The sequence below is a fragment of the Apium graveolens genome, chromosome 7 (genome assembly GCF_009905375.1).
Source record: "Apium graveolens cultivar Ventura chromosome 7, ASM990537v1, whole genome shotgun sequence".
In the NCBI taxonomy this organism is placed as follows: Eukaryota; Viridiplantae; Streptophyta; class Magnoliopsida; order Apiales; family Apiaceae; genus Apium; species Apium graveolens.
The window spans coordinates 246,094,909-246,115,641 of record NC_133653.1 but is presented as its reverse complement, the minus strand read 5'-3'; the positions used below and the strand labels follow the sequence as shown (position 1 = coordinate 246,115,641).

Here is a 20,733-nt window from a genome sequence, read left to right as displayed (position 1 = left end):
AAAGAAGAAAATCTGTAATTAACCGTCATATAGTTCGAGTAAAGGGCAGAATTGAATAAATAGTTGATTAAAATCCAAAAAAAACCATTGAGGCCTATAATTTGAGAGATTGAATGTCTCGTCTCGTTGATCTACTCTCTTAGATTACTTTCTTATAAATCAAAGCTAACAGCCAGAACCCTAATTGTTAGTGATGGCCCTTAATGGCACAATTTGGGAAAATAGTCCGAAATAGCACAATTTGAAAAAATGACCCCTTTTGTCACCTAAAAAACAACATTATCTTGGATTTCTTAACACCATAACTTTACTTTGCGCTTTTGCTATATTGTTTTTTTAAAATAATATTTCGAAAAAGCAAGTTCAATTATTTTTTTAAAAAAAAATACAATTAAAACGCAACATCATAATGTGTTTCAAGTCAATTCTATTTTGGCTTGCGTATGCAAGCCTAGTAAGAGAAGAGCTGTCAAATATTAATATGTTAAAACATAAATTGGTCTTGCTGTGACAAATAAAGCATATTTTTCAATTGTGCTATTTGGGGAATTTTAACTTCAAATTGTGCTATAGGGGGGCCATTGTACCATAACTCAGGGTACATGTTAAAATATTAAACTCCATTAAATAAACCAAATACTACACTCCTCTCTGCTCCCCAGCCTTCGGCCAGTGCCACCAAAAAAGAGCCTAATAATACACCCCTCCTGATGAGACATTTTGGGGTTGTGGTGGACTATGAAAATTATTGTAGAAAAGTAGGATTACATTTTGCAAAAAATGGTTCCTGCATTACATCGTTTTCAATTATGTCATCCTAGACCCTAGTAATTTACATTCAATCCATCAGCCACTCCCGCGAGGGCCTTATGCAACGCCATTGGTTCCCAAACCATGTCTTCATTGTTAAGGTGGTATGGTCATTTAACTTTTAAATTTCTTGTATACAGTCCTAAACAATCCTATATTATGTTTTAATGCTTTGATCATGATTTCAGTGCAGTCATGGTTGTTGCCGAGACTATTGCATATGATACAGCCAGTCGAGGGACGTGACCCTGCTTCAACCGAGGTCATACTTCTACCATCTAGACCAAAGCAGCGAAACTGCAATAATTGCGGTATTTATGTGAAGAAATTTTGATGTGTTATTTGTTTCCAATATCTTGTTTGGGTGGCTTAGGCCTAGAAAATCAATATGTTTCAACGTGATAACGTTTACAGTTTCTTCACTTTTAATATCCTACTCTAACACTTCTTTTTCAATGTTATCACACTAAAATTTGGAACTTCAACAATTGAAATGTACTTACCAATTAACACATGATTGTTGTTTGCTTTACTATCTAGATGGTGTATCCTAGGTTCTCTTAAAGGTTTTTCTCCATGAAATTCAGCAACTTTATGCCCATTCACCTTTAGGTTGATGTTGAGGTAGGGACTAAAGTCTTACAAGTGAAGGTGCGGGTGAAGGATTATGTGGTACACCAAGTTTTCCAAAATTACTGAGTGTTGTTTCCACATCTTGAATTTGCAAGTCAAACATCAAATTTATTCTCCAAATTCCGTAACCTTATGTTCTTTTGATCGATATACGTAACAAAGCGGTTGTTTATTTCGCCTGGATTAATCATGAGTAAGATAAACACACGATTTACAAATTTAGTGGTTGTTTTGCAAGTTCTAGGGTGGTTTCTGCCTTTCTGGTGGCTACTGGAGCAATTTCTGGTTGTTGGCTATTGCTAGGACGGTTTATAATGATGCCTTTAAATTTTTAATGAAATTCTTGAAGGCCATGAACGGTTGAGCATAGATTTCGTGTGTGTTTGTAGGTTAATATTATGTTGTTTGGGTGAAGGAACAGTGACTCTGATATCGCTTGATGTGGGAAACAATTAATGGAAGGGTTGAAACATGAAGATAAGGCAAATCTCTGCAGAAAATCAGCAGGAAACACATAATAAATCCTTAAGATTTAAGTCATAATATTCAACTCAATGAAGACTACAATTGTTTATATAATATATCTTAAGAACGTAGCCATTGAGTAAGAGCCTCCTCAATAAAGGAAACAAATCCTTTTCTTATTTTCTATCATAATCTAGAATGTTCATGTATATATTATATAACATTAAAAATAAATTACTATTAATATAAATTCCTAATTAATAATATAAAATAAATACAAACTAATATTATTACAAATTCAATTGCAGGTATGTAAGCATTTATTAGTCAACGGGGTTGGGGCGCGAAGCGCAACCGCTCTTCGTTCTCCCGATGAATGAGACACACGAAGTTATCTATGAAGCATAAGAACTGCCCCTTTCAGTTGGAATAGTTGAAATTCCTCTTCTTAGGGATTTTCTTTTTTCTTATCAACATAGAGTGGGAACTTCGAGAGTGGACCAGTGTGAAGCTTGAGTTTCGTTTTCGTTCCGCATTAACTTAGGCAGAACTTAGCACTTGTGTACTTTGTAACACAAAGTTCTTGGGAAAATTAATACAATTATCCCGAGGAGGATCATCTTGATCCATTGTAAATTGTATATTTCTTGAGTTTTATATTGAAGTTATCCATTTCCTAAAACCATTTAATATCCAAAAAGAAACAATTTGTACCATCCCGCTTTTCCACAAATATCATTGTATGACCTAACTAAAATAACATGTGAGGATAGTGTCCCAAGAGAATATTTAAACCAGTTGTGTGAGAGGAGGTGTGACCAAAATTTCGGGTAAGTCCACAGAAATTAATGGATTCCAATCATACTACGCCAGACACGCAACTTGGTACCCTCCTTCAGACTTTCATTCATTTACCTTCCAGGCCGAGTTAGGCCAGTACTAACACATTTCCAGTTCCCCCGATTTGGCCAACATTGTGTCAATCCCTTTCCGCCCCAAATTTTCCTTGGTTTACTCACTAAATTACTTCGTAACAACTCAAAGCTAACCACTAATAACATAATGGCCAATCCTTATCAATGACCTAACCCTAGTAATACGTCAAAGACAAACAACCATCTAAGAATGAAAGACTAAAATTTCTCCGGTTCCCAACCTTCAATGTAAAAACACCAGCCTAACAGTTTTGCAAACAATTCAAGGAGACAAGTAGCTTGACTTGATCCAATAAGTATACAAGTTTGCGTAGCTAAAGTTTTTGCAAAAAACGATAGTAACAATTACACTTTTATTGATTAACATTAGAGACTCCATTCTCATATGTGAGATGCCTCCACCATAAAAATGGAAAGAAGACGAAACATAACCCAGACTAGTTTATAAAATCAGGTGTAACACGATATTCATAAAAAATATGCATATTTCTATACACCGACTCACACGGACATGATATCTATGTAATTCAGAGGTCTAAGGTATACTAACACGTGTACTCCACTCACTATGGAAATATAATGCACAACGGTGGAATATTGTCCAACTAATCATCTTCTTATACAAAGATACAAGATCAGTTTTATGCCCCATTAATATTACCTTAACTCCGCTGTAACAAAGAGCTAAAATATTGTTCAAATATTACCAATTGCTATTTAGTATCTGAATATATTACACCACAATAGATGAAAGTTTATAGTGATCCAAACGTACCACAATAGCTAAGATGCGTCTTGCAAATCCTTTTTCAGTTTCTACCGGATCCTACCAAAATATAAAAATAAAATTAAAAATTAAAGAAAAATATACTGCCCAAGTTATATAAAATAAGCACACACCTCAACCGAACAGGAGACAGCAATGTTTCCAACAACAAGGTCAGGAGATGATGGATCTAACAAGTCGAATACTTCACAGTCTGTATCTGAATCCTGCAATAATTTCCTTTAAGTAAATGTTAGATAGACAAAAAAATATGTGATAATTGCTACATTGGGAGGAATAAATATGCATATCCAGTAATTACTTATCAAGTGATTGCGAAATATAAATTTTCACCGTACACAAAGTCATACATATAAAGATCATGCAAACTGCTATATAATACTCTCTGTAAATTGGTGCCTTTGTGACTTCCTAATTGATCCTGCATTGTCTTTTTTGAACAAATCCCATTGTTGCATAGCTAAGATATTTTTTTTAAGGACATTTTTCCTAGAAATTAATTACATTGTTGCAAATAACTTTACATATAATTATGGCAATTAAGCTGCATCTCCTTATGAAGGCCATCAATCTTATTACTTGTTAGACTTAACAAACGAAAATAAAAGCATCTATTCACCGAATCTCCATGGAGATGCCTCCACCTCCTTGACTATATCTCTCTTCCGTTACCAACCCCCAAATTACATAATTATAGTTGTAAACTAAAGTGTAGGACTCATATTCAACAATTACTAGTGGAGTCCGTATGTCTTCTAAACCTTGCGCGAATTGTTTTTGGAGGGCTATACAAGAAGAATAAGGGAAAAATAGTTCATACCTTTTAACCTAGAAGAAACTGATAGTCGGATATTCTGGTTCAGCATACATTCCTTGAGATAAAAACTGATTGAAGTCTTCACTAAATCCCTTTAGTTTTTTGACCAATAGATACTAAAATATTACTATTTTTCTTTAAAGAAGACGGTAGAGGATCCAGAAATTTTGTATTCCATGATCGCAAGAAAGATATTTTAACTATAGGTGAAACTTGCAACATTTTTGCCAATTTTTCTTTTGTTGTGCAATACCGAATATATGAGATTTTAAACAAAATACTCAGACAATTAAGCAAATCAAAACAGTTCCAGGTCCTGTAAGTGTTATTTATTAAAATTTCCTCGATCGCAAGGACAATATTTAAACTATATATGAATTTTGCAACATCTTTTCCTATTTTTATTTTTCCGTGCAATACCGAATATATGAGATGTTGAACAAAATATTCACACAATTAAGCAAATCAAAACATTTCCGGATCCTGTAAGGGTTAATTATTAAAATTTGCGAAACACCCTATGATTGTGTTTGGCAACATGATATTCATTTCAAATGATGGAATTCAATGACGTGAATTGAGTTTTCATTTTCAATTTTCCAAATTTCTGCTTATAAATACATTTCTTTGACATGAATCAATTCCACATCCAAATTATTTTGGTTATCCAAACATGTGTATTTTAAAAATCCTGAATATCAAACGAATTATAAGTTCCCAAAAAAGAAATTAACAATTTGATTATAATTCAATTGGTAACGATCATATGCTAAAGAAGTTCATATTCCTCGGTTAGTCACTGATGAACAATTGGTCTGTTATACTCCCCTACCAATATATTTTAAAATCCCAAAACTTTGATAGATGACAAGTCTCTTCCCATATATTAAAGACTCTCTCAAGGTGCGTCTAGGAAAAGCTCTTCGATAACTACCCCAACCTTTTAATAAGGGATATGCTTACGAGGTATTACCTTTCTTTTATGAGGAGGGATGAAGGGATGGAGAAAGAAGGGGGGGGGGGAGAGAGAGAGAGAGAGAGAGAGATTCTTGAGTTAGTCACTGATAAACAATTGGTGTGTTATGCTTCCTACCAATATATTTTTAAATCCCACAACTTCGATAAATGACATATCTCTTACCATTTATTAAAGACTCCCTTAAGGTGCCTGCTTCTCGGAAAACCTCTTCGGTAACAACTACCTTAACCTTTTAAAAAGGGATATGCCTACGAGGTATTACCTTTACTTTAAAACGGGAGGGGGAGCGAGGGAGGGAGGGAGAGAGAGAGAGAGAGGGAGAGAGAGAGAGAGAGAGAGAGAGAGAGAGAGAGAGGTATATTAGCTTATGTGTGATTTGCGTCGAAAACAACTAATTTAACCCTTTTATATATGTAAATGCTTACAAAGATTGAACCCTTTTTTAATATCTATAGATATCTTTATCGAAACACCAGTACAGAGTAGTTAACTTAAGCAAAGAGTTCTGGTCATGGTATTGATGATATTTATTACATTCCCACTATATGATTAATGTGCAATGAGAGGTCGAGGGTTCAAGCCTCGGTGAAGGCTTGTGTATGACCATTTAAATTTCTATAATCGACCATAAACAAAAAAAAAAAGTCTAATATAATAGACTTTAATTTCTCTGATATAACTTGCAGTAAAAGGCTGTTCATATGCATTAAATGTACCTTTATCTAGCATAGTGTTATTTAAGTGCACAGAAATAATGATGTGTATATGAAGAATCTGATTAATGAACTTGCAATATCTTAACTAGGGAGTAACTCACCCGAGTAAGAAATTCAAACAGATCAATCTCACAATAACCAACAATATTGTTCTTCGACACTCTGTTAGTCTGCAGCATCAAAGCAAAAATCATAAACCAATAAGCAATGTATGGTAGAAATTTATATACTAGTTTAAAAAGTAAGAAAAAGTCTTTAAGTCTTTAGCTGGACTTGTTTATTCAGTTGGAAACCAAAACACATGCAAAGAGAACAAACTTAAGATATATTTAATTAAACTGTTCAATTCGAGGAAAAAGTTGAATGCTAGAGACAACACAAGTAGTTAGAGTATGGGCAATCATGCCTTGCATAAAACTAAAAAATAATAACGTGGTTTCACATGCCCCCACTTTCACAACAGAGCTGCACCCCTTAATACAGGAATTTATGTTGTTACACCAATCATCTTTGCAACAGATGAATATTGGTGACGAAGGTCTGCTTATCAACTGACATTTGATTGTTCAATTAAACAAAAAGTTTTCTCTTCCTCGTGAAGGTCGCAGAAAATATTGCCATATTTTATCAAACCAATATTAGAAAGTCATAGATGATCCTGTGGAAAAAACATCATCATTTCATCACAGAGTTTGGTGAAGCAAATAAATGAGCTAATAATACACCTCAAATACAGATATTCTGGCAATATGAGGCCCATTTCTTTCTAAAAGAAGCTTTTTCTCCTGCAGAAAAGACAAGATTTAATAATTCATACAGGCAAGTGATCCGTATAATTTTATAATAACAATAAATGCAATCCCCAATTTACGTAAATAATAATCCAGACTAATGAAAATGATTACAAGGAAATAATGTATCTGCTAACAAATTGTTCCAAATCAGCATGAGATGGTGACACAAAAATGTCAACAGTGTTTTTTGCCACAATTACATGAATATAGAGAAAGAAGACAAAGAAAGATAATGAACACAAGAGTGCAGTGAACTGTGTGTATTGCGATACTACTACTTCTGCTGCATTTTCTGATTATTTGTGTTATTACAAGAAGGAAGACAAAGCCTCTTTTTATAGATAAACTTAGCTTCCAACTAAAGCTTGCTACAGTAACCTACTTGGTGGCTACTCTTGCTACAATAACTATGATGTCACCGTAGTGAGATCATCTTACTTATGTCATCTCCTAGCTATTATTTAACACGCCCCCTCACTCGAAATCCCATCTTGGGATGAAAGACCTATACTGGGATTGAAGAGTGGAACACTAGGAGCCCATGGCGTAACCCGAGTGTCCAACTAGACCCATGTAGGATTTGAAACCCATCTTAGGAATTCACCCATCTTGTGATTTACTCATCTTGGAGTTAAAGATCCATCTTAAGATTGCCCATCTTGGGATTGTCCTATCTTGGTTTATATGATTGAGAATTTTGGTATACCGAGATTCGAACTTTCGACCACAATATATTTTAGGCCATGTCCAAATATAGAAGGAGCTACCTCCATCAGCCACCTTATTTTTGGGGTTTCCGACCCCTTTTACCACTGTCATGAATTTTGTTTGTCACCTGATTCTACATGGGCAGAATTGGTGCATGACGGTCCCGGAGAATCAATCTCCATTTGAGTCAATAGTTGGCTGGTATATTCCAATAATTTGATTTGAATTCTGTTATAAGGGTTTTGTTTGGTTAAAAAAAGAGTCAGCAAGTTTCCCGTGAGAAACTTGTTATTTTGCAGATTCCCTCACTAATCTCTTTACAAATCGACCTGCTCTGATACCATGTCAAAATAATATGAACATACGACTGAATATAGAGAAAGAAGGCGAAGAAAGATTGTATTGCTATACTACTACTGCTGCATTTTCTGATTTTTTGTGTTGTTACAAGGAAGATTAAGCCTCTTTTTATAGATAAACTTAGTTTCCAACTAAAGCTTACTACAGTAACTTACTTGGTGGCTACTCTTGCTACAGTAACTATGATGTCACAATAGTGACATCATCTAATTTATGTCATCTCCTAGCTATTGTTTAACATTATTTAATTTAAAGCAAAAGGATCAAACTGAATGCTTTGAAAAGCAATATCCCTATTGGCATCTTTGATCTTTCTCTCAACCAGCTTTGAATGAATCTCTACTCATGTTAACTAAGACTCAAATATGACCATTAAGAATGCAGTAATTAATATATGCAAGACATGCATTATTAATGTCAGCTATAGACATTAGGGATCAATATAGTTTGGTACCAAGATCATGACGTACAAGCTTTGTTAGAAAATGCTAACCTTGTTAAGGATCTTAGCGTCATCAAGATTTGTCAAACCTTAAATTCATTTTATGCTAAATAAATTTCTAGAAAAAGGTGATGATCACAAATGCCACATACATATACATATATGCTCTACTGATGCCATACAAAATTTTATTAAAGAATACTCACAGAGTTCCAGGTGGGTTTGTTGGTGCTGCAAACAGATAAAGCAAGGTTAGTAGAAGATATCATATCAAAAAATATACAGTCTTTCTACTCTTAATACATTACATATTCATGTTGTTAAGTTTAAAGAAAAAAATCAAAGGATAGGATTCCAATCTCATTAAACACATATTATTATATCACTCCCTCCATCCCCTTCATTTCTCAATACTTTCTTTCTTGAAAATTTCCATTCATTTCTTAACATTTCCTAAAATATCACATTTTTATTTATTATTTTTTGTAGGTCTCACCACTTTACACCCATTTTCTTCCTTTTTTTTCACTCTCCTAAAATTTTGTTCCCGCCCCAAATGTTCAGAATCAAGTGGGACAAGGGAAGAATACATTAGTGATACCGGTCTTCCACAATTTATTTTCTAAATAATGAAAAACTCCATGCTAAAGAAAATAATAAAATAGCAAATCTTAAAAATTACTTGCATGGGACATAAGCTAGTATCAAAAAATATACAGCCTTTTTAGTTTTAATTCTACAAATGTTAGTTCATTCTCCTCGTACATAATTCTTAACAAAATAATAAACATAACTGGAGAAGAGAAATGTGGCAGAACATCAAATCTACCATCTAAACCAGTAAAACTTATTAATCTGTAAGCCAATCAAATTGCAAGAGGCAACAGCATCGCCTTTTTAACCAAAAATGACAACAGAACTACATAAGCAATCTAGGAGAATACTTATCATTAAATACGAAACGACCCACCATTTGTTCCAACAGATAACTTTAGTGAAGAACCAGAAATACAACTTTTTTAATGTTTTAGAATCTGAAAGCATACAAATAGCTCAATACAATTTAGAGCTTCAGTAAACGCCTTCATGTTTTTTAGCAACAATAAATGTGTGTGCATATTTAAAAAAATTCATATTCTCTGGGGCATAAACTCAAAGGTAAGAAAAAGTAGATAGAGTGACAAAATTGATATTCAGAATCTTAAGTAGTCTAGCACCTTGGGTGATAGCCCTAATATCCGATTCAAGAAGAGCTTAAATACTCCTCCCTGTACTAAGTCACTCACAGCATTTTGCGGAGAATGTCATAATGTTTGGGCAGTACATATCAAAGGATCATTTTAATGAAATATTTGCTAAATATACCTACACCCATTAAAAGAAAATTTGCAATCCATATGGGCATGGCTACAAACCGAATGAAGTCAGAGGCAATCAACTTAAGTGGATAAACACCCATCGATATCAGATGAACAGTATGCTATTTCATGAGTCACGCATTAATCACATGTGTTTGCCCTCCAAAACGTTTATTTTCTAGTTTTTAAGCTTAGTAGCTACGATTATGATTGTGCATCAAATACAGATGACTTGCGAAAAAAGAATACAAGTATATAACCATTGAATGGAGGAAAGTTGTCATATCCTAGAAAAGAAAAGAAAGAATTTACAAAATATCACATTTAAAAGAAAAAAATCATTACAACCTGAAGAATAAATCATGCCATATCGAACAATACCATGCAAATTTTGGTTAATCACCTTTTTGTAATTTTTGAAATAAAAAAACAAACTTCATTCTTTAGGCCTAAACCACTTTATTGTTGTGGCCACAGGCATTATATATAATCTCTCTTGCTTGGAAATTTAATTTTTGCAATACAAAATCAAACTTCATTCTTTAGGCCTAAACCACTTTATTGCTGGGGCTACAGGAATTATATATAATCTCTCTTTCTTGGAAATTGTTTCCATTGTTCACTGAGCTTCAAACCCCAATTTAATAATTACGAACTAAACCCTAATTTAATCTAATCTAGGGTTTCGGCCCTTTAGTAGGAACCAAACTCTAATTATTAACCGTTTTTAATATTTTAGACTTCACCAATTCCCAATTTGGGTTTTAAAGATATTAAAATATTTATAGATATAAATAAAATACAAACAAAACACCCCTTAGTAAGCTTGAAAACATAACATTACCTAGCATTTCTGGTAAAAAAACAAATTGCAAAACGGTAGTCCATTTTGCGTTGTCCTTGAAAACCAAACATGAGACTGTGTTTGGCATCAAAAACAAAAACAAAAAAAAAATAATGAAAACCGGAAGTGAGGTTGCGTTGTTTATTAATAAGAAAAACGGCAAGCGAGACTCCAATGTGGAGTGACATTTAGAGCTTTTTTTCCAAATGGACTTTTGGGGTCATTCTCCCTTAAATAGTGACATCTGGGACACACCCATGTTATCAAGGAATTTCATAAAAAGCACAACAATGTAATGTTGCAATGTATAATGATAGAGAAATCATGTTAGTGGTGTAAATTAATCAAAAGTGAGTTGTATGTGGTGTCCTTAATTGGATCTGTTACGGGGTTAGTTGTTGAAGATTGACAAGAGTAGAGGATATTTATAACGCAAGTAGTTTGGAAGAGGGGTGCGGTAGGTTACTTAACTGATCAGAGACGGCAGTGCGGAAGGTTTGTTCACCAAATGAAATACAAGCTAACCACTTGTCTTTTAACTTCATCTCTGCCTGAGAGAGAGGGAGAGAGAGAGAGAGAGAGAGAGAGAGAGAGAGAGAGAGAGAGATTTGTGATTATAATTAAATAAATGAAGCAACAAAAAGAGAATAGAAGGCAAGGGAGGGAGAGGAGGTATACAGAAATGAGATTAACGAGGGCAATTCCAGCGAAATCATCGAAATGGAGTAGTTTGGAGTGAGTGGTTAGTTTTCCATCACGTTTACGGTGACGCCGATCGTGTAGCTTCTGACGAAGGCGAGCAAACCGAGACGACGGAGACGTTCCACCTGATCTTGAGCTTCCATTCCCCATTAGTATTGTATTTGTTTCCCCTGTTTCTATTGTGTTTTGCAATTAAGTCGGCTGCTGCATATATACACAATATACAGCTTTATTGCTTCTACTACTACGTTCTTCCTTTCTTTTTTAGCAACTGACCTCATCCTCCCCCAACCATTTCTTCCTCAAAGTCAACTTTCAATCTTTTTACTTATTTTCTCTTTTCCTCCCTCACTCTCCTCATTCAACTTTTGACTTTTTCAACAACAATTTCGAAATTGTTCAAAACAAGTGAATGAGCATCCTAGGAAAGATTTATTTTTTGAAGTGCAAGGATAATTTGAATAATAAAAATTATACGGTGTTTATAAGTATAATCGAGTCCAATATATATAAAAGAAGTATTTCACTCTTGCATTGCTTAATTCATCTCTCATTCATCTTGCCATCCTTTCTTTCATAATCATTAAGCATTTCTTGAGGCGATTGTATTTCTTTCATTAAACTATTTAATTAATGAATAGAATGCACTAGAGTTTTTAACTTAATAATGTTTAACTTTTTTATATAACTTATTTTTTAGAATTTTTTATACATGCAATTATAATATTTTTAGTTATATTCTTATTTGTAAATGTTGTATAATGTCTAACGTATTTATCTGTGTACTAAATTACACAACGTTTTCAATATATCACATTAAGAAAAATATATATATTCTTGTTTGTATTGTATAATTGTATTTAATGAATGAATATAAACAGGGTAGTCGTGTATATTTAAAATGAAACAAATAAACTTAATATGTAGAATATCGTTAGTATGTTTACAAAGAAAAAGTTAAAAATTAACTTATATGTTGAATACAAATTTGACCAAAAATTTTGATTTTTATTTAAATAAACTATATAACTGGTCTATATTATTATTGAGTTTTCTACTAACTTACAATTAACTTACTCAATTTAAAAAAGATAAAAAAATAAATAACTGAATTCGGAATTACTTGCAATCATAATATAAAATAATATAAAATTTACACAACTGTTAATATAAAAGTTGATTTTAATGAAAAATGTTAGTTTTTGAAATTTAAGGTATGTATGTTTGGAAAAATGTTAGTTTTTTTACACTACTCTTAACAAAATAAAATTAAGTTATATGTGTCAATGTTAGTATGTGAATTATCGTATGTTACATTTCTTAGGAAATTACGATGGTTTCAATTATTTATGTGCTAAATATCTTAATTATGATATGTACATGTATAATCATTATTAATATCTAGTGAGGCAATTGATTACTTAAATAACATGTATTTATAATTATTCAAAAATTAAAATTTTCTAATAAATAAATTACAATAATTTATATATGGTATTCATATTATCACTGACAAACAATCCATATCTGATTTTTACGCGACTGAGTATCAATCATGTAATATAAAAATAAATTATATATTGTATGACTTATTATTGATGTTCATGATTTTATCAAGAATTTGAAGGAAAAATTGTAATTATATTGTTATTTAAACTATTTTTAAGTTTCTTTCATTACAACTCTAATATTTCTTCATATAATAATTTGATAATATTGTATACTATTCTCCTAAAATTATTCAATTCGATAAAATTTTATAAATATTAGTTGAACTGGATAATTCCTTCAAACTATTGAATAATATATATTTTTTAAATAGTATAAAATGTATTGAATGAAATGCTACAATATAGTATAGATATAACTTTTATTTGAATAATTCAAAATATTTGTACAATATTATCTTAATTAATAAATATTGTTTATCTAAAAGAATTCTTTTTAAAATGCTAGTTTTTTTAAAGTGGAAAATGAAAAATAAATCGATTTAATATATCATCGTAGTTTTAACAAATCTCGTGAGATCTCATATCAAATTTTAAATATTTTTAAAATCGGGACAAGTCTCAAAACACTATTGCGCTACCAGTGAAATTAGTAATTTTAATACAAATAATTAATTGACTTGATCCTATAAATACCTCAAACACATTAATTTATATTAATATAAGATATCAAAAAAATTCACATTATTGGTAAGATATTCTCGTCGAACTTGTAATTTAAATTTACTAAACGTAGAATGTGACAATGTTTTTCGGCTAGTCATGTAGTCAAATTTCGAGTATTTTTTGAACAATGGGCCAAATTCTGATTTTAAATTCAAAATAAACTAAAATTCATTGACTCATTATAATTCGAACTTATCTAAATATTTAATATCAATCTAGATTATTTATATATAGGCGATTCTATTTTCAATATTTTCTTTAAAAATTATATATGTACATTTTAATTACTTTTTATAATAAAAAATATGTTAAAAATATATGAGATATATTTTCAAACTAAAAAATAATAATAATAAGATAATAATCCATTTATGTACTATGCCTAACTTTATATCTGGAATTCAGTTCTTTAAAATTAATTGTACATATATTCAAGTAACTATCATTTGTTTTTTTGCGGAATTCAAGTAGATATCTTTAAAGTTAAATAAAATATTCATTGAGCACACTTACATATTATGTGTATGATAAAAAACACATGTGACAATATGGTGTAGTGGTATGAGATTGTGTAGAAGAATGAAGTAACTCGAGTTCGATTCCCATCAAACACAACTTTTATATAAATATTAAAAACAGGGGTAGTTTAGTCATTTTAATGAGACTTTTTAATCTCAAAATATTATCCCCTTATTGTGCTATTATATATAGAAGAGATGAGATACATGATAGCCTTATCGCTGGCTATCTTTTGTTGTGCAAGACATGTTTTAATATAACAAGACTAAGTTATATTGACAATTTTAAAATTTAGTTGACTTGTAATTCTTATATAATCTGTAAATATAACAAGACTAAGTTATATTGACAATTTTAAAATTTAGTTGACTTTTAATTCTTATATAATATGTAATGGTATTCTTTGAGTCTGTAAGAATGTAAAGAAGACTATACTGCAGTATTTTTTTTAGTAAACAGCCAACAAGCTAGGAATAAACCTCTAGAAGAAGATCAAGCCTGATCATGCCTCAAAATGAAGATATATAGCTTGGTGAAGAATAATGTTGTAGATTGAAACATATTTGAAGTCAAATGTCGAGAAGTCACAGATCAAAGAATGCCGAGAAGTATATCCAGAACTACTCAAGGTTATCGAGAAGTCAATTTGACCTATAGAGAAGTCATTTATGTTGTAGAGAAGTCATCTCACTTATAGAGAAGTCACTTCTCGTATACACAAGTCGAAAGACATATAGAGAAGTGGAGATGTCGACAAGTCAAAACGCAGGTAGAGATATGGAGATGTCGGCAAGTCATTTACACATGTAGAGAAGTGGAGATATCGACAAGTCATTTACACATGTAGAAAAGTGAAGATATCGACAAGTCATTTACTGTTAGGTCACACAACACTGTAGAAGGGGGTTGAATACAGTGTATAATACAATCAAATCGATTTAAAGCACAAGTAACAGAAAACAGATGTATTCGATATAATAAACTCTGTTACAATGGAAATGTTCTCTCTCAGTGATGAACAAATATCACGAAAGCTGCTAGGTTACAATATATGATCTTCTCGATGATCGTAACTCTTATAGAGTAAACCTATGTATGTGTTTATATAGACAACAGTTACAAGATAACTTCTAATTGATATGAAATATAATTATGTCTCCTAAATTATATCAATTAGATATCTTATATAATTCTTCTAGTCCTCTAACTCTTTCCATGCATATCTTTTTTTTGTATTAGTCTCGATCTTCTTTCCTGTAAATCAGCTTCCTTCCTTAACTGTTAGTCCTCCAGTACTTAAGTTCTGATATCCATCTTCTGATATTATCTTCTGATCATCTAAGTCCTGATATCCTTAAGTCCTGACTTCCAGTAAGAACTGATATTTCCTGTTAGTTAAGATCTGAAAACTAAACATGAAACATATTAGACATGACATCTGAAATATATCCAACAATCTCCCCCAACTTGTAAATTATGCAAGAATGTACAAGTTAATAGATTTGATGATGTCAAAAACATTTAAGTTCAAATGCAATAAGAGTTTAATAAGACTATTAATTACAACTTACAAAACATCCAGCTTTACCAATATCACTGAATCAATCTGAATCCATAATGATTCTTAACAAAATCATTTATTAGATTATCTTCAGCTTTCTTCAGAACTTCAGCTAACTGTGCTTTAACCTGCATCAGTTCTTCTTCTTTACTATCACCAATTTGGTAAATGGTTGTTCTAAGAGCTTGAATGGATGTTCTTTCAAGTCCATCACCAAGTCTGATAACCTTAGGATGTGAAGAGTTTTCATTATAACATAAGCATCTTCCTTTCAGAATAACTTCCACCTTAGCAGAATTCTTTAGCATAGGAATTTCTCTTCCATCACCTTCAGTAATCATTGGACTGTAATGAGAAGTCTTTGTACCAGAGATTCTGAATAGATCTCTTTTAGCCTTCAAAATGTATTTTGATCATCTTCTTGTAACATCAGATTTTACTTCCAGAAGATAGTGAATATGTTGAAGTTCTCTGATAGACTTCTTTAATGCATCAGTATCAGCTAATCTATAAGTCCTTCCATTATTGAGAAATAAGATCAATTTCTCTTTTAGATTCTCCTTATCATGAGCATCTATCACAACTTGAGCAGACAACACCTTGTCAATGAGCCTTTGTTTGATTTGTTCATATGGTTTGTCTGTCAATATGAAAGGACCTCTTAGAGTAACCTCTACTCCTGTTTGAATCTTCTCTTCGTCAGAACCTAATCCAGCTCTATCTCTAGGTTGCTTGGATTTCAACCCAAATGTAGCAAGTTGATTAATCATGAGATTGGATTTTGGTTCAACTGGAGTAACTTTCTTCCATAATAGCTTCTTCTTATCAGCAATTGTCATTTTATCCAAATCAACTTGAGCATTGTCAGTAGTTGATGTCTTGATAGCTTAATCAGAATTTGCTGTTTCTTCTGTACCTTCCTGTCCTTTATTATGAATAACAACTTGAGCAGTGTCAGAGGTGAAAGAGATATGTCCTAAGTCCAATCATGTATGAGGATTTAGGAATAACTTTTATGTAATCTGTTTTGATTTCATTGATATTAATAAAAGGCTTGTTTAGTTTTATTGCGGGCTCTATCTATTTAAATGTTTAAATAAGATATACCACAGTTTAAAGTAAAGCTTTTTATGGATTGTGATGAGATCATAATAATGAGACCTAAAAATGATAACTCTAAACTTAAATAGTTTCTGGTCGTAGGATTACTAACTGGTAATTAATAATCCGCAAAGATCGGTACATACTATGCTTGCTTCGTTATGAAGGATGTCTGTTCTCATAGACATTTGTGTGGTGACACTATAGCTAGTATGTAGGTGCTTATTATAGAATAAGTTCACTGAACATGACTCACACAGCTGAACAACTTATGGAGTTCACTCGCGTGTCAGCACTTGTTCACATAGTGATAGTTGTACAAGTATCCTTAGACTTGAGATCATCATAGTCATCTTGTGTACACTGAACTATGTTTGGTTTAGTTCTTAGTCTCAAGGGACAATTATAAGGGCTTTACTGGGTATAGGAATTTGTACACGAAGATAGTGTATGATCAATAAAGGATCTACCCCTTACAGTGTCGGAAGAGAATGTTCAATGCTGATCCACTTATGTTAGTTCAGGAATCTCTGGCCAGAGTGAATGAAATTAGAAAGGAGTTTCTAATTTACATTAAATAGAACTAAGCATAGTGAATGGGAAAGCAAGTGATTAAATAAGATAGGTTTGACACAAGTTTCATGCCTTGTATATAATCATAACATTGCAGGGTAGAAGGAATTAATTGTACGGTAACTACTCACTGAATAGGTTCTTGGTATTCTAAGCAGTGAATTCGTATTATCCGAATAGTCGCGATATGCTGAGAAGTATCCCTCACGATGTAGAATAAATATGATTAATTAATTAATCATATTTAATGAATTAGAGAATTTATATAAATAATGATAAAATAGTTTTATTATTATTTATTTCTACTATCGGCTTAATATTAAACCTACAGGGTCACACCATAAAAGAGAATGATTTAATGGTAGAGGAATTAATTAATAATGACTGATAATTATTTATTTATGAAATAAATAATTAATTGGAAAATTTAATAATTGATTAAATGAGATTTAATTGATTATAAATTAATTAACAAAAGGTTCTTAATATTATTAATTAAGAATTTAATTTTTGGAAATTAAATCAAGTGAGAGAATTATTTCTAAAGAGTTTAGGAAAAGGATTAATAATTAAATGGTATTTTAATTATTAGTGAGAATAATAAAGGGTTAATAATAATAATATTTTATGAGAAAATTTTCAGCTGAAAATTTTGCCTATAAATATACTATTATAAACCCTATTTTTGCCTCAACCAAAAGGATTTACAAAACCCTAATTCTCTTCATCTCCTCCTCCTTCATTACATCGTTTTCTTGGTGGATACCGGTGGAGTGCTTCACACTTGAGGAGCAGCTGCTAAGGATCTCCGTTCATCGTTCTTGGATCGCTATTAAAGACCTCCATCTTTCCATTAACGTAAAGTTTCTTAAGGTAAACATACTGAACTACGAATTAAATATTATTTTTCGCATGGATCCTGCGGAGGGTTTCGTTTTTTTTAAGATTTAAATTTACGTTTTCATTGCGTTTATGGGCTGAAAACCCTTCAATGGCATCAGACCTACTTGCAAAAAGTTTTTAATTCGTTTATGTGTTTAACTGTTTTCGATATATGAGCATGTACGTGATTCGCCATGATTTGATGTTGATATAATATGCTTATATATGTATGGTTTTGAATATATGATATTCATGTGAGTTGTATAATCATAAGATAATTTTGTAATCTGTATATATACTGATATATACATGATTTATGTTTGTTCTAATTATGAGAATCATATTAGATACGGATTCTGAATTGGCTGTTGCAGATTTGCTGAAATCTGGGTCTGGTGTCCGATTTACGCAAACGAATACCCTATTCCATAGGTAAACGAGCGTCTGAACAAAACTGAGAGCTAAAGCTATCAACGACTCGTCTGTAAGGCGTTTGACGTTGTTTACTGCCCGTAAACAGTGATTCTTATTTTTCTGATTTGATTCTTATTTTTCTGATTTTTGTCATATTTTCTTTTTATGATTAGATCATGGATAATATGATATGATATGTTAAGATCAGATTATGTGTTTTAACATGCTTTTATGTGTTGTATGAGCATGATGGATGGTTATGGCCTTTCGACCTTATTGTAATGGTTTTGGTTTTGGTTTTAAATACGACTTGCATGTCGTCAATCTTTGTAATCATAAATCTCGAATGTAACTCGAGTTATTCTTGTAAGTTCATTAGATTAGTTTTACTTTCAATCATGTAATGTAATTGAAGATTCAAGAAGGCTATCCAATGGAGGTGATGATACAAAGAAGAAGACTTATGTAATAAGTAGTTGTATTTATTTCCATCACCATATTAGATTGACCTTGATCTTTATCATGAGCTTGATAAAGATCACATAGGATGGGGCCATAACCAAACACATTTACTTTATTGCACTTTAAATTTACTTGTTTATTTAATTTATATATGAGATATATGCCTATGTTTACCATGTGATGATAGATTTAGGTGAACTTAAATCAATATAAGGCGTGCTCTAGAAAATCTAGAATAGGAATCGTTTCTTGCCTTAACAATAAATATTATGAATACGATCATGAGATTCTTGTGTTTATGAAACACGTAATTGAATATGAATAATATTTTAAGATTATTTTCATGATTTTCTGAATCTGTTTTAAGTACACCTCGGTTCGTTAAATGAGAAATACGGGTATATACTGCGCTTCAGAAATTATTTTTAAATTATGAAACTTATGTTTTTATAAACTCCGGGATATTTCTAACATTGTAAGACCATTTTGATGATTTTATGAATTTGTTTTAAGCGCGACTCGGTTCGTAATTGCGAGTTTCAGAATAAACCGGGCCTTAAAAGGTTCGTATTTATCCTTGTAGACACGTGTTAATTTATCAGCAATTGGTTGGACACGTGTCTTGACTCTGTTTAATTTCGTTTCTAGCGAATAAAACACACGCGCAGCTCACTCACTTCCTCTCCTCTTATCATCTCTCTCGCACATCTCTCTCACTCCTCTCGCCCCTCTCTCACGCATCACTCTCTTCTCCCCCCCTTTATTTCTTTTTCCCCATCTTCAATCTTCCTCCATGGATCCCTGTTGTTTTTCTGGTATTGCCGCGATTCCGATGTTGGTAATTGCCAGTGATTCGCTGCTTGTTCTCTAGATGTTATGCTTCTGTGTATATATATACACACGCGTGTATGCGTGTGTGTGTCACTACAAGAAAAAAGTCCATAGACATCGCTTTTTGGCCGATGTCTATGCTGTTTCCCAACCGATGTTGATGTCGGTGATGTCTATTCTAGACATCGGTGAATACCCGATGTCTATACTGGATTAGACATCGATTTTAGTTAAAAAACAGATGTCTATGTGTTGATTATTAAAACAAAATGCTATAAGTAAATTATTTAATAACTAAATTACACCTAATTAAACATGTTAAACATATCATGAGCTATGTTTTTTGGCACAAAAACATCGATTTTAATGAAAAAACTGATGTCTATGTGATGATTTTTCACAAAAAATGCTATAACAAAATTATTTAATAACTAAATTACACCTATTAAAACATATTAAACATATATTGAGCTATGTTTTTTATCACAAAAATATCGATAATTTTGACAGAGGTGATGTAAAATGGCATATTAAACATCTGTTTCTTTAATAAAAGGTGATGTCTAATTAAGCGTATAAACATCAGTTTTTTCTAGAATGAAGTGATGTCTATGTATCCTTTAGACTTGAACATATTAGTTTTTCACATCAGTTATTTCCCTTAAACTGATGTACATTGCATTTTTTGACATCAGTTTTGTTTGGTTAAAAGTGATGTACATTATCTTTTTTGACATCAGCTTTTCTTAATTAAAAGTGATGTGTAAGAAATTTATAGACCAAATTGTGTAAAGTTTTACATCACTAATTTTCTAAAAAAGCGATGTACTCGTTACTAATAGACATTTGTTATAAATAAAACCGAT

At 31.9% G+C, this 20,733-nt stretch overlaps 1 protein-coding gene across 1 annotated transcript in view; it reads right to left on the bottom strand.

Annotated features, from left to right (window-relative positions):
* The window catches only part of LOC141670825 (phosphatidylserine decarboxylase proenzyme 2-like), a 46,583-nt gene extending 34,814 nt beyond the window's left edge, over positions 1–11,769 (bottom strand). Inside the window, exons 1-7 of the mRNA XM_074476846.1 lie at positions 11,327–11,769; positions 11,120–11,199; positions 8,653–8,677; positions 6,868–6,927; positions 6,244–6,312; positions 3,744–3,836; positions 3,619–3,669 (exon numbers count right to left, since the gene is read on the bottom strand). Coding sequence (XP_074332947.1) covers positions 3,619–3,669; positions 3,744–3,836; positions 6,244–6,312; positions 6,868–6,927; positions 8,653–8,677; positions 11,120–11,199; positions 11,327–11,500 — 552 coding nt within the window. The 5' untranslated portion in view covers positions 11,501–11,769. The remainder of the gene's footprint in view (positions 1–3,618; positions 3,670–3,743; positions 3,837–6,243; positions 6,313–6,867; positions 6,928–8,652; positions 8,678–11,119; positions 11,200–11,326) is intronic.
* Between the last annotated feature and the right edge of the window lie 8,964 nt (positions 11,770–20,733).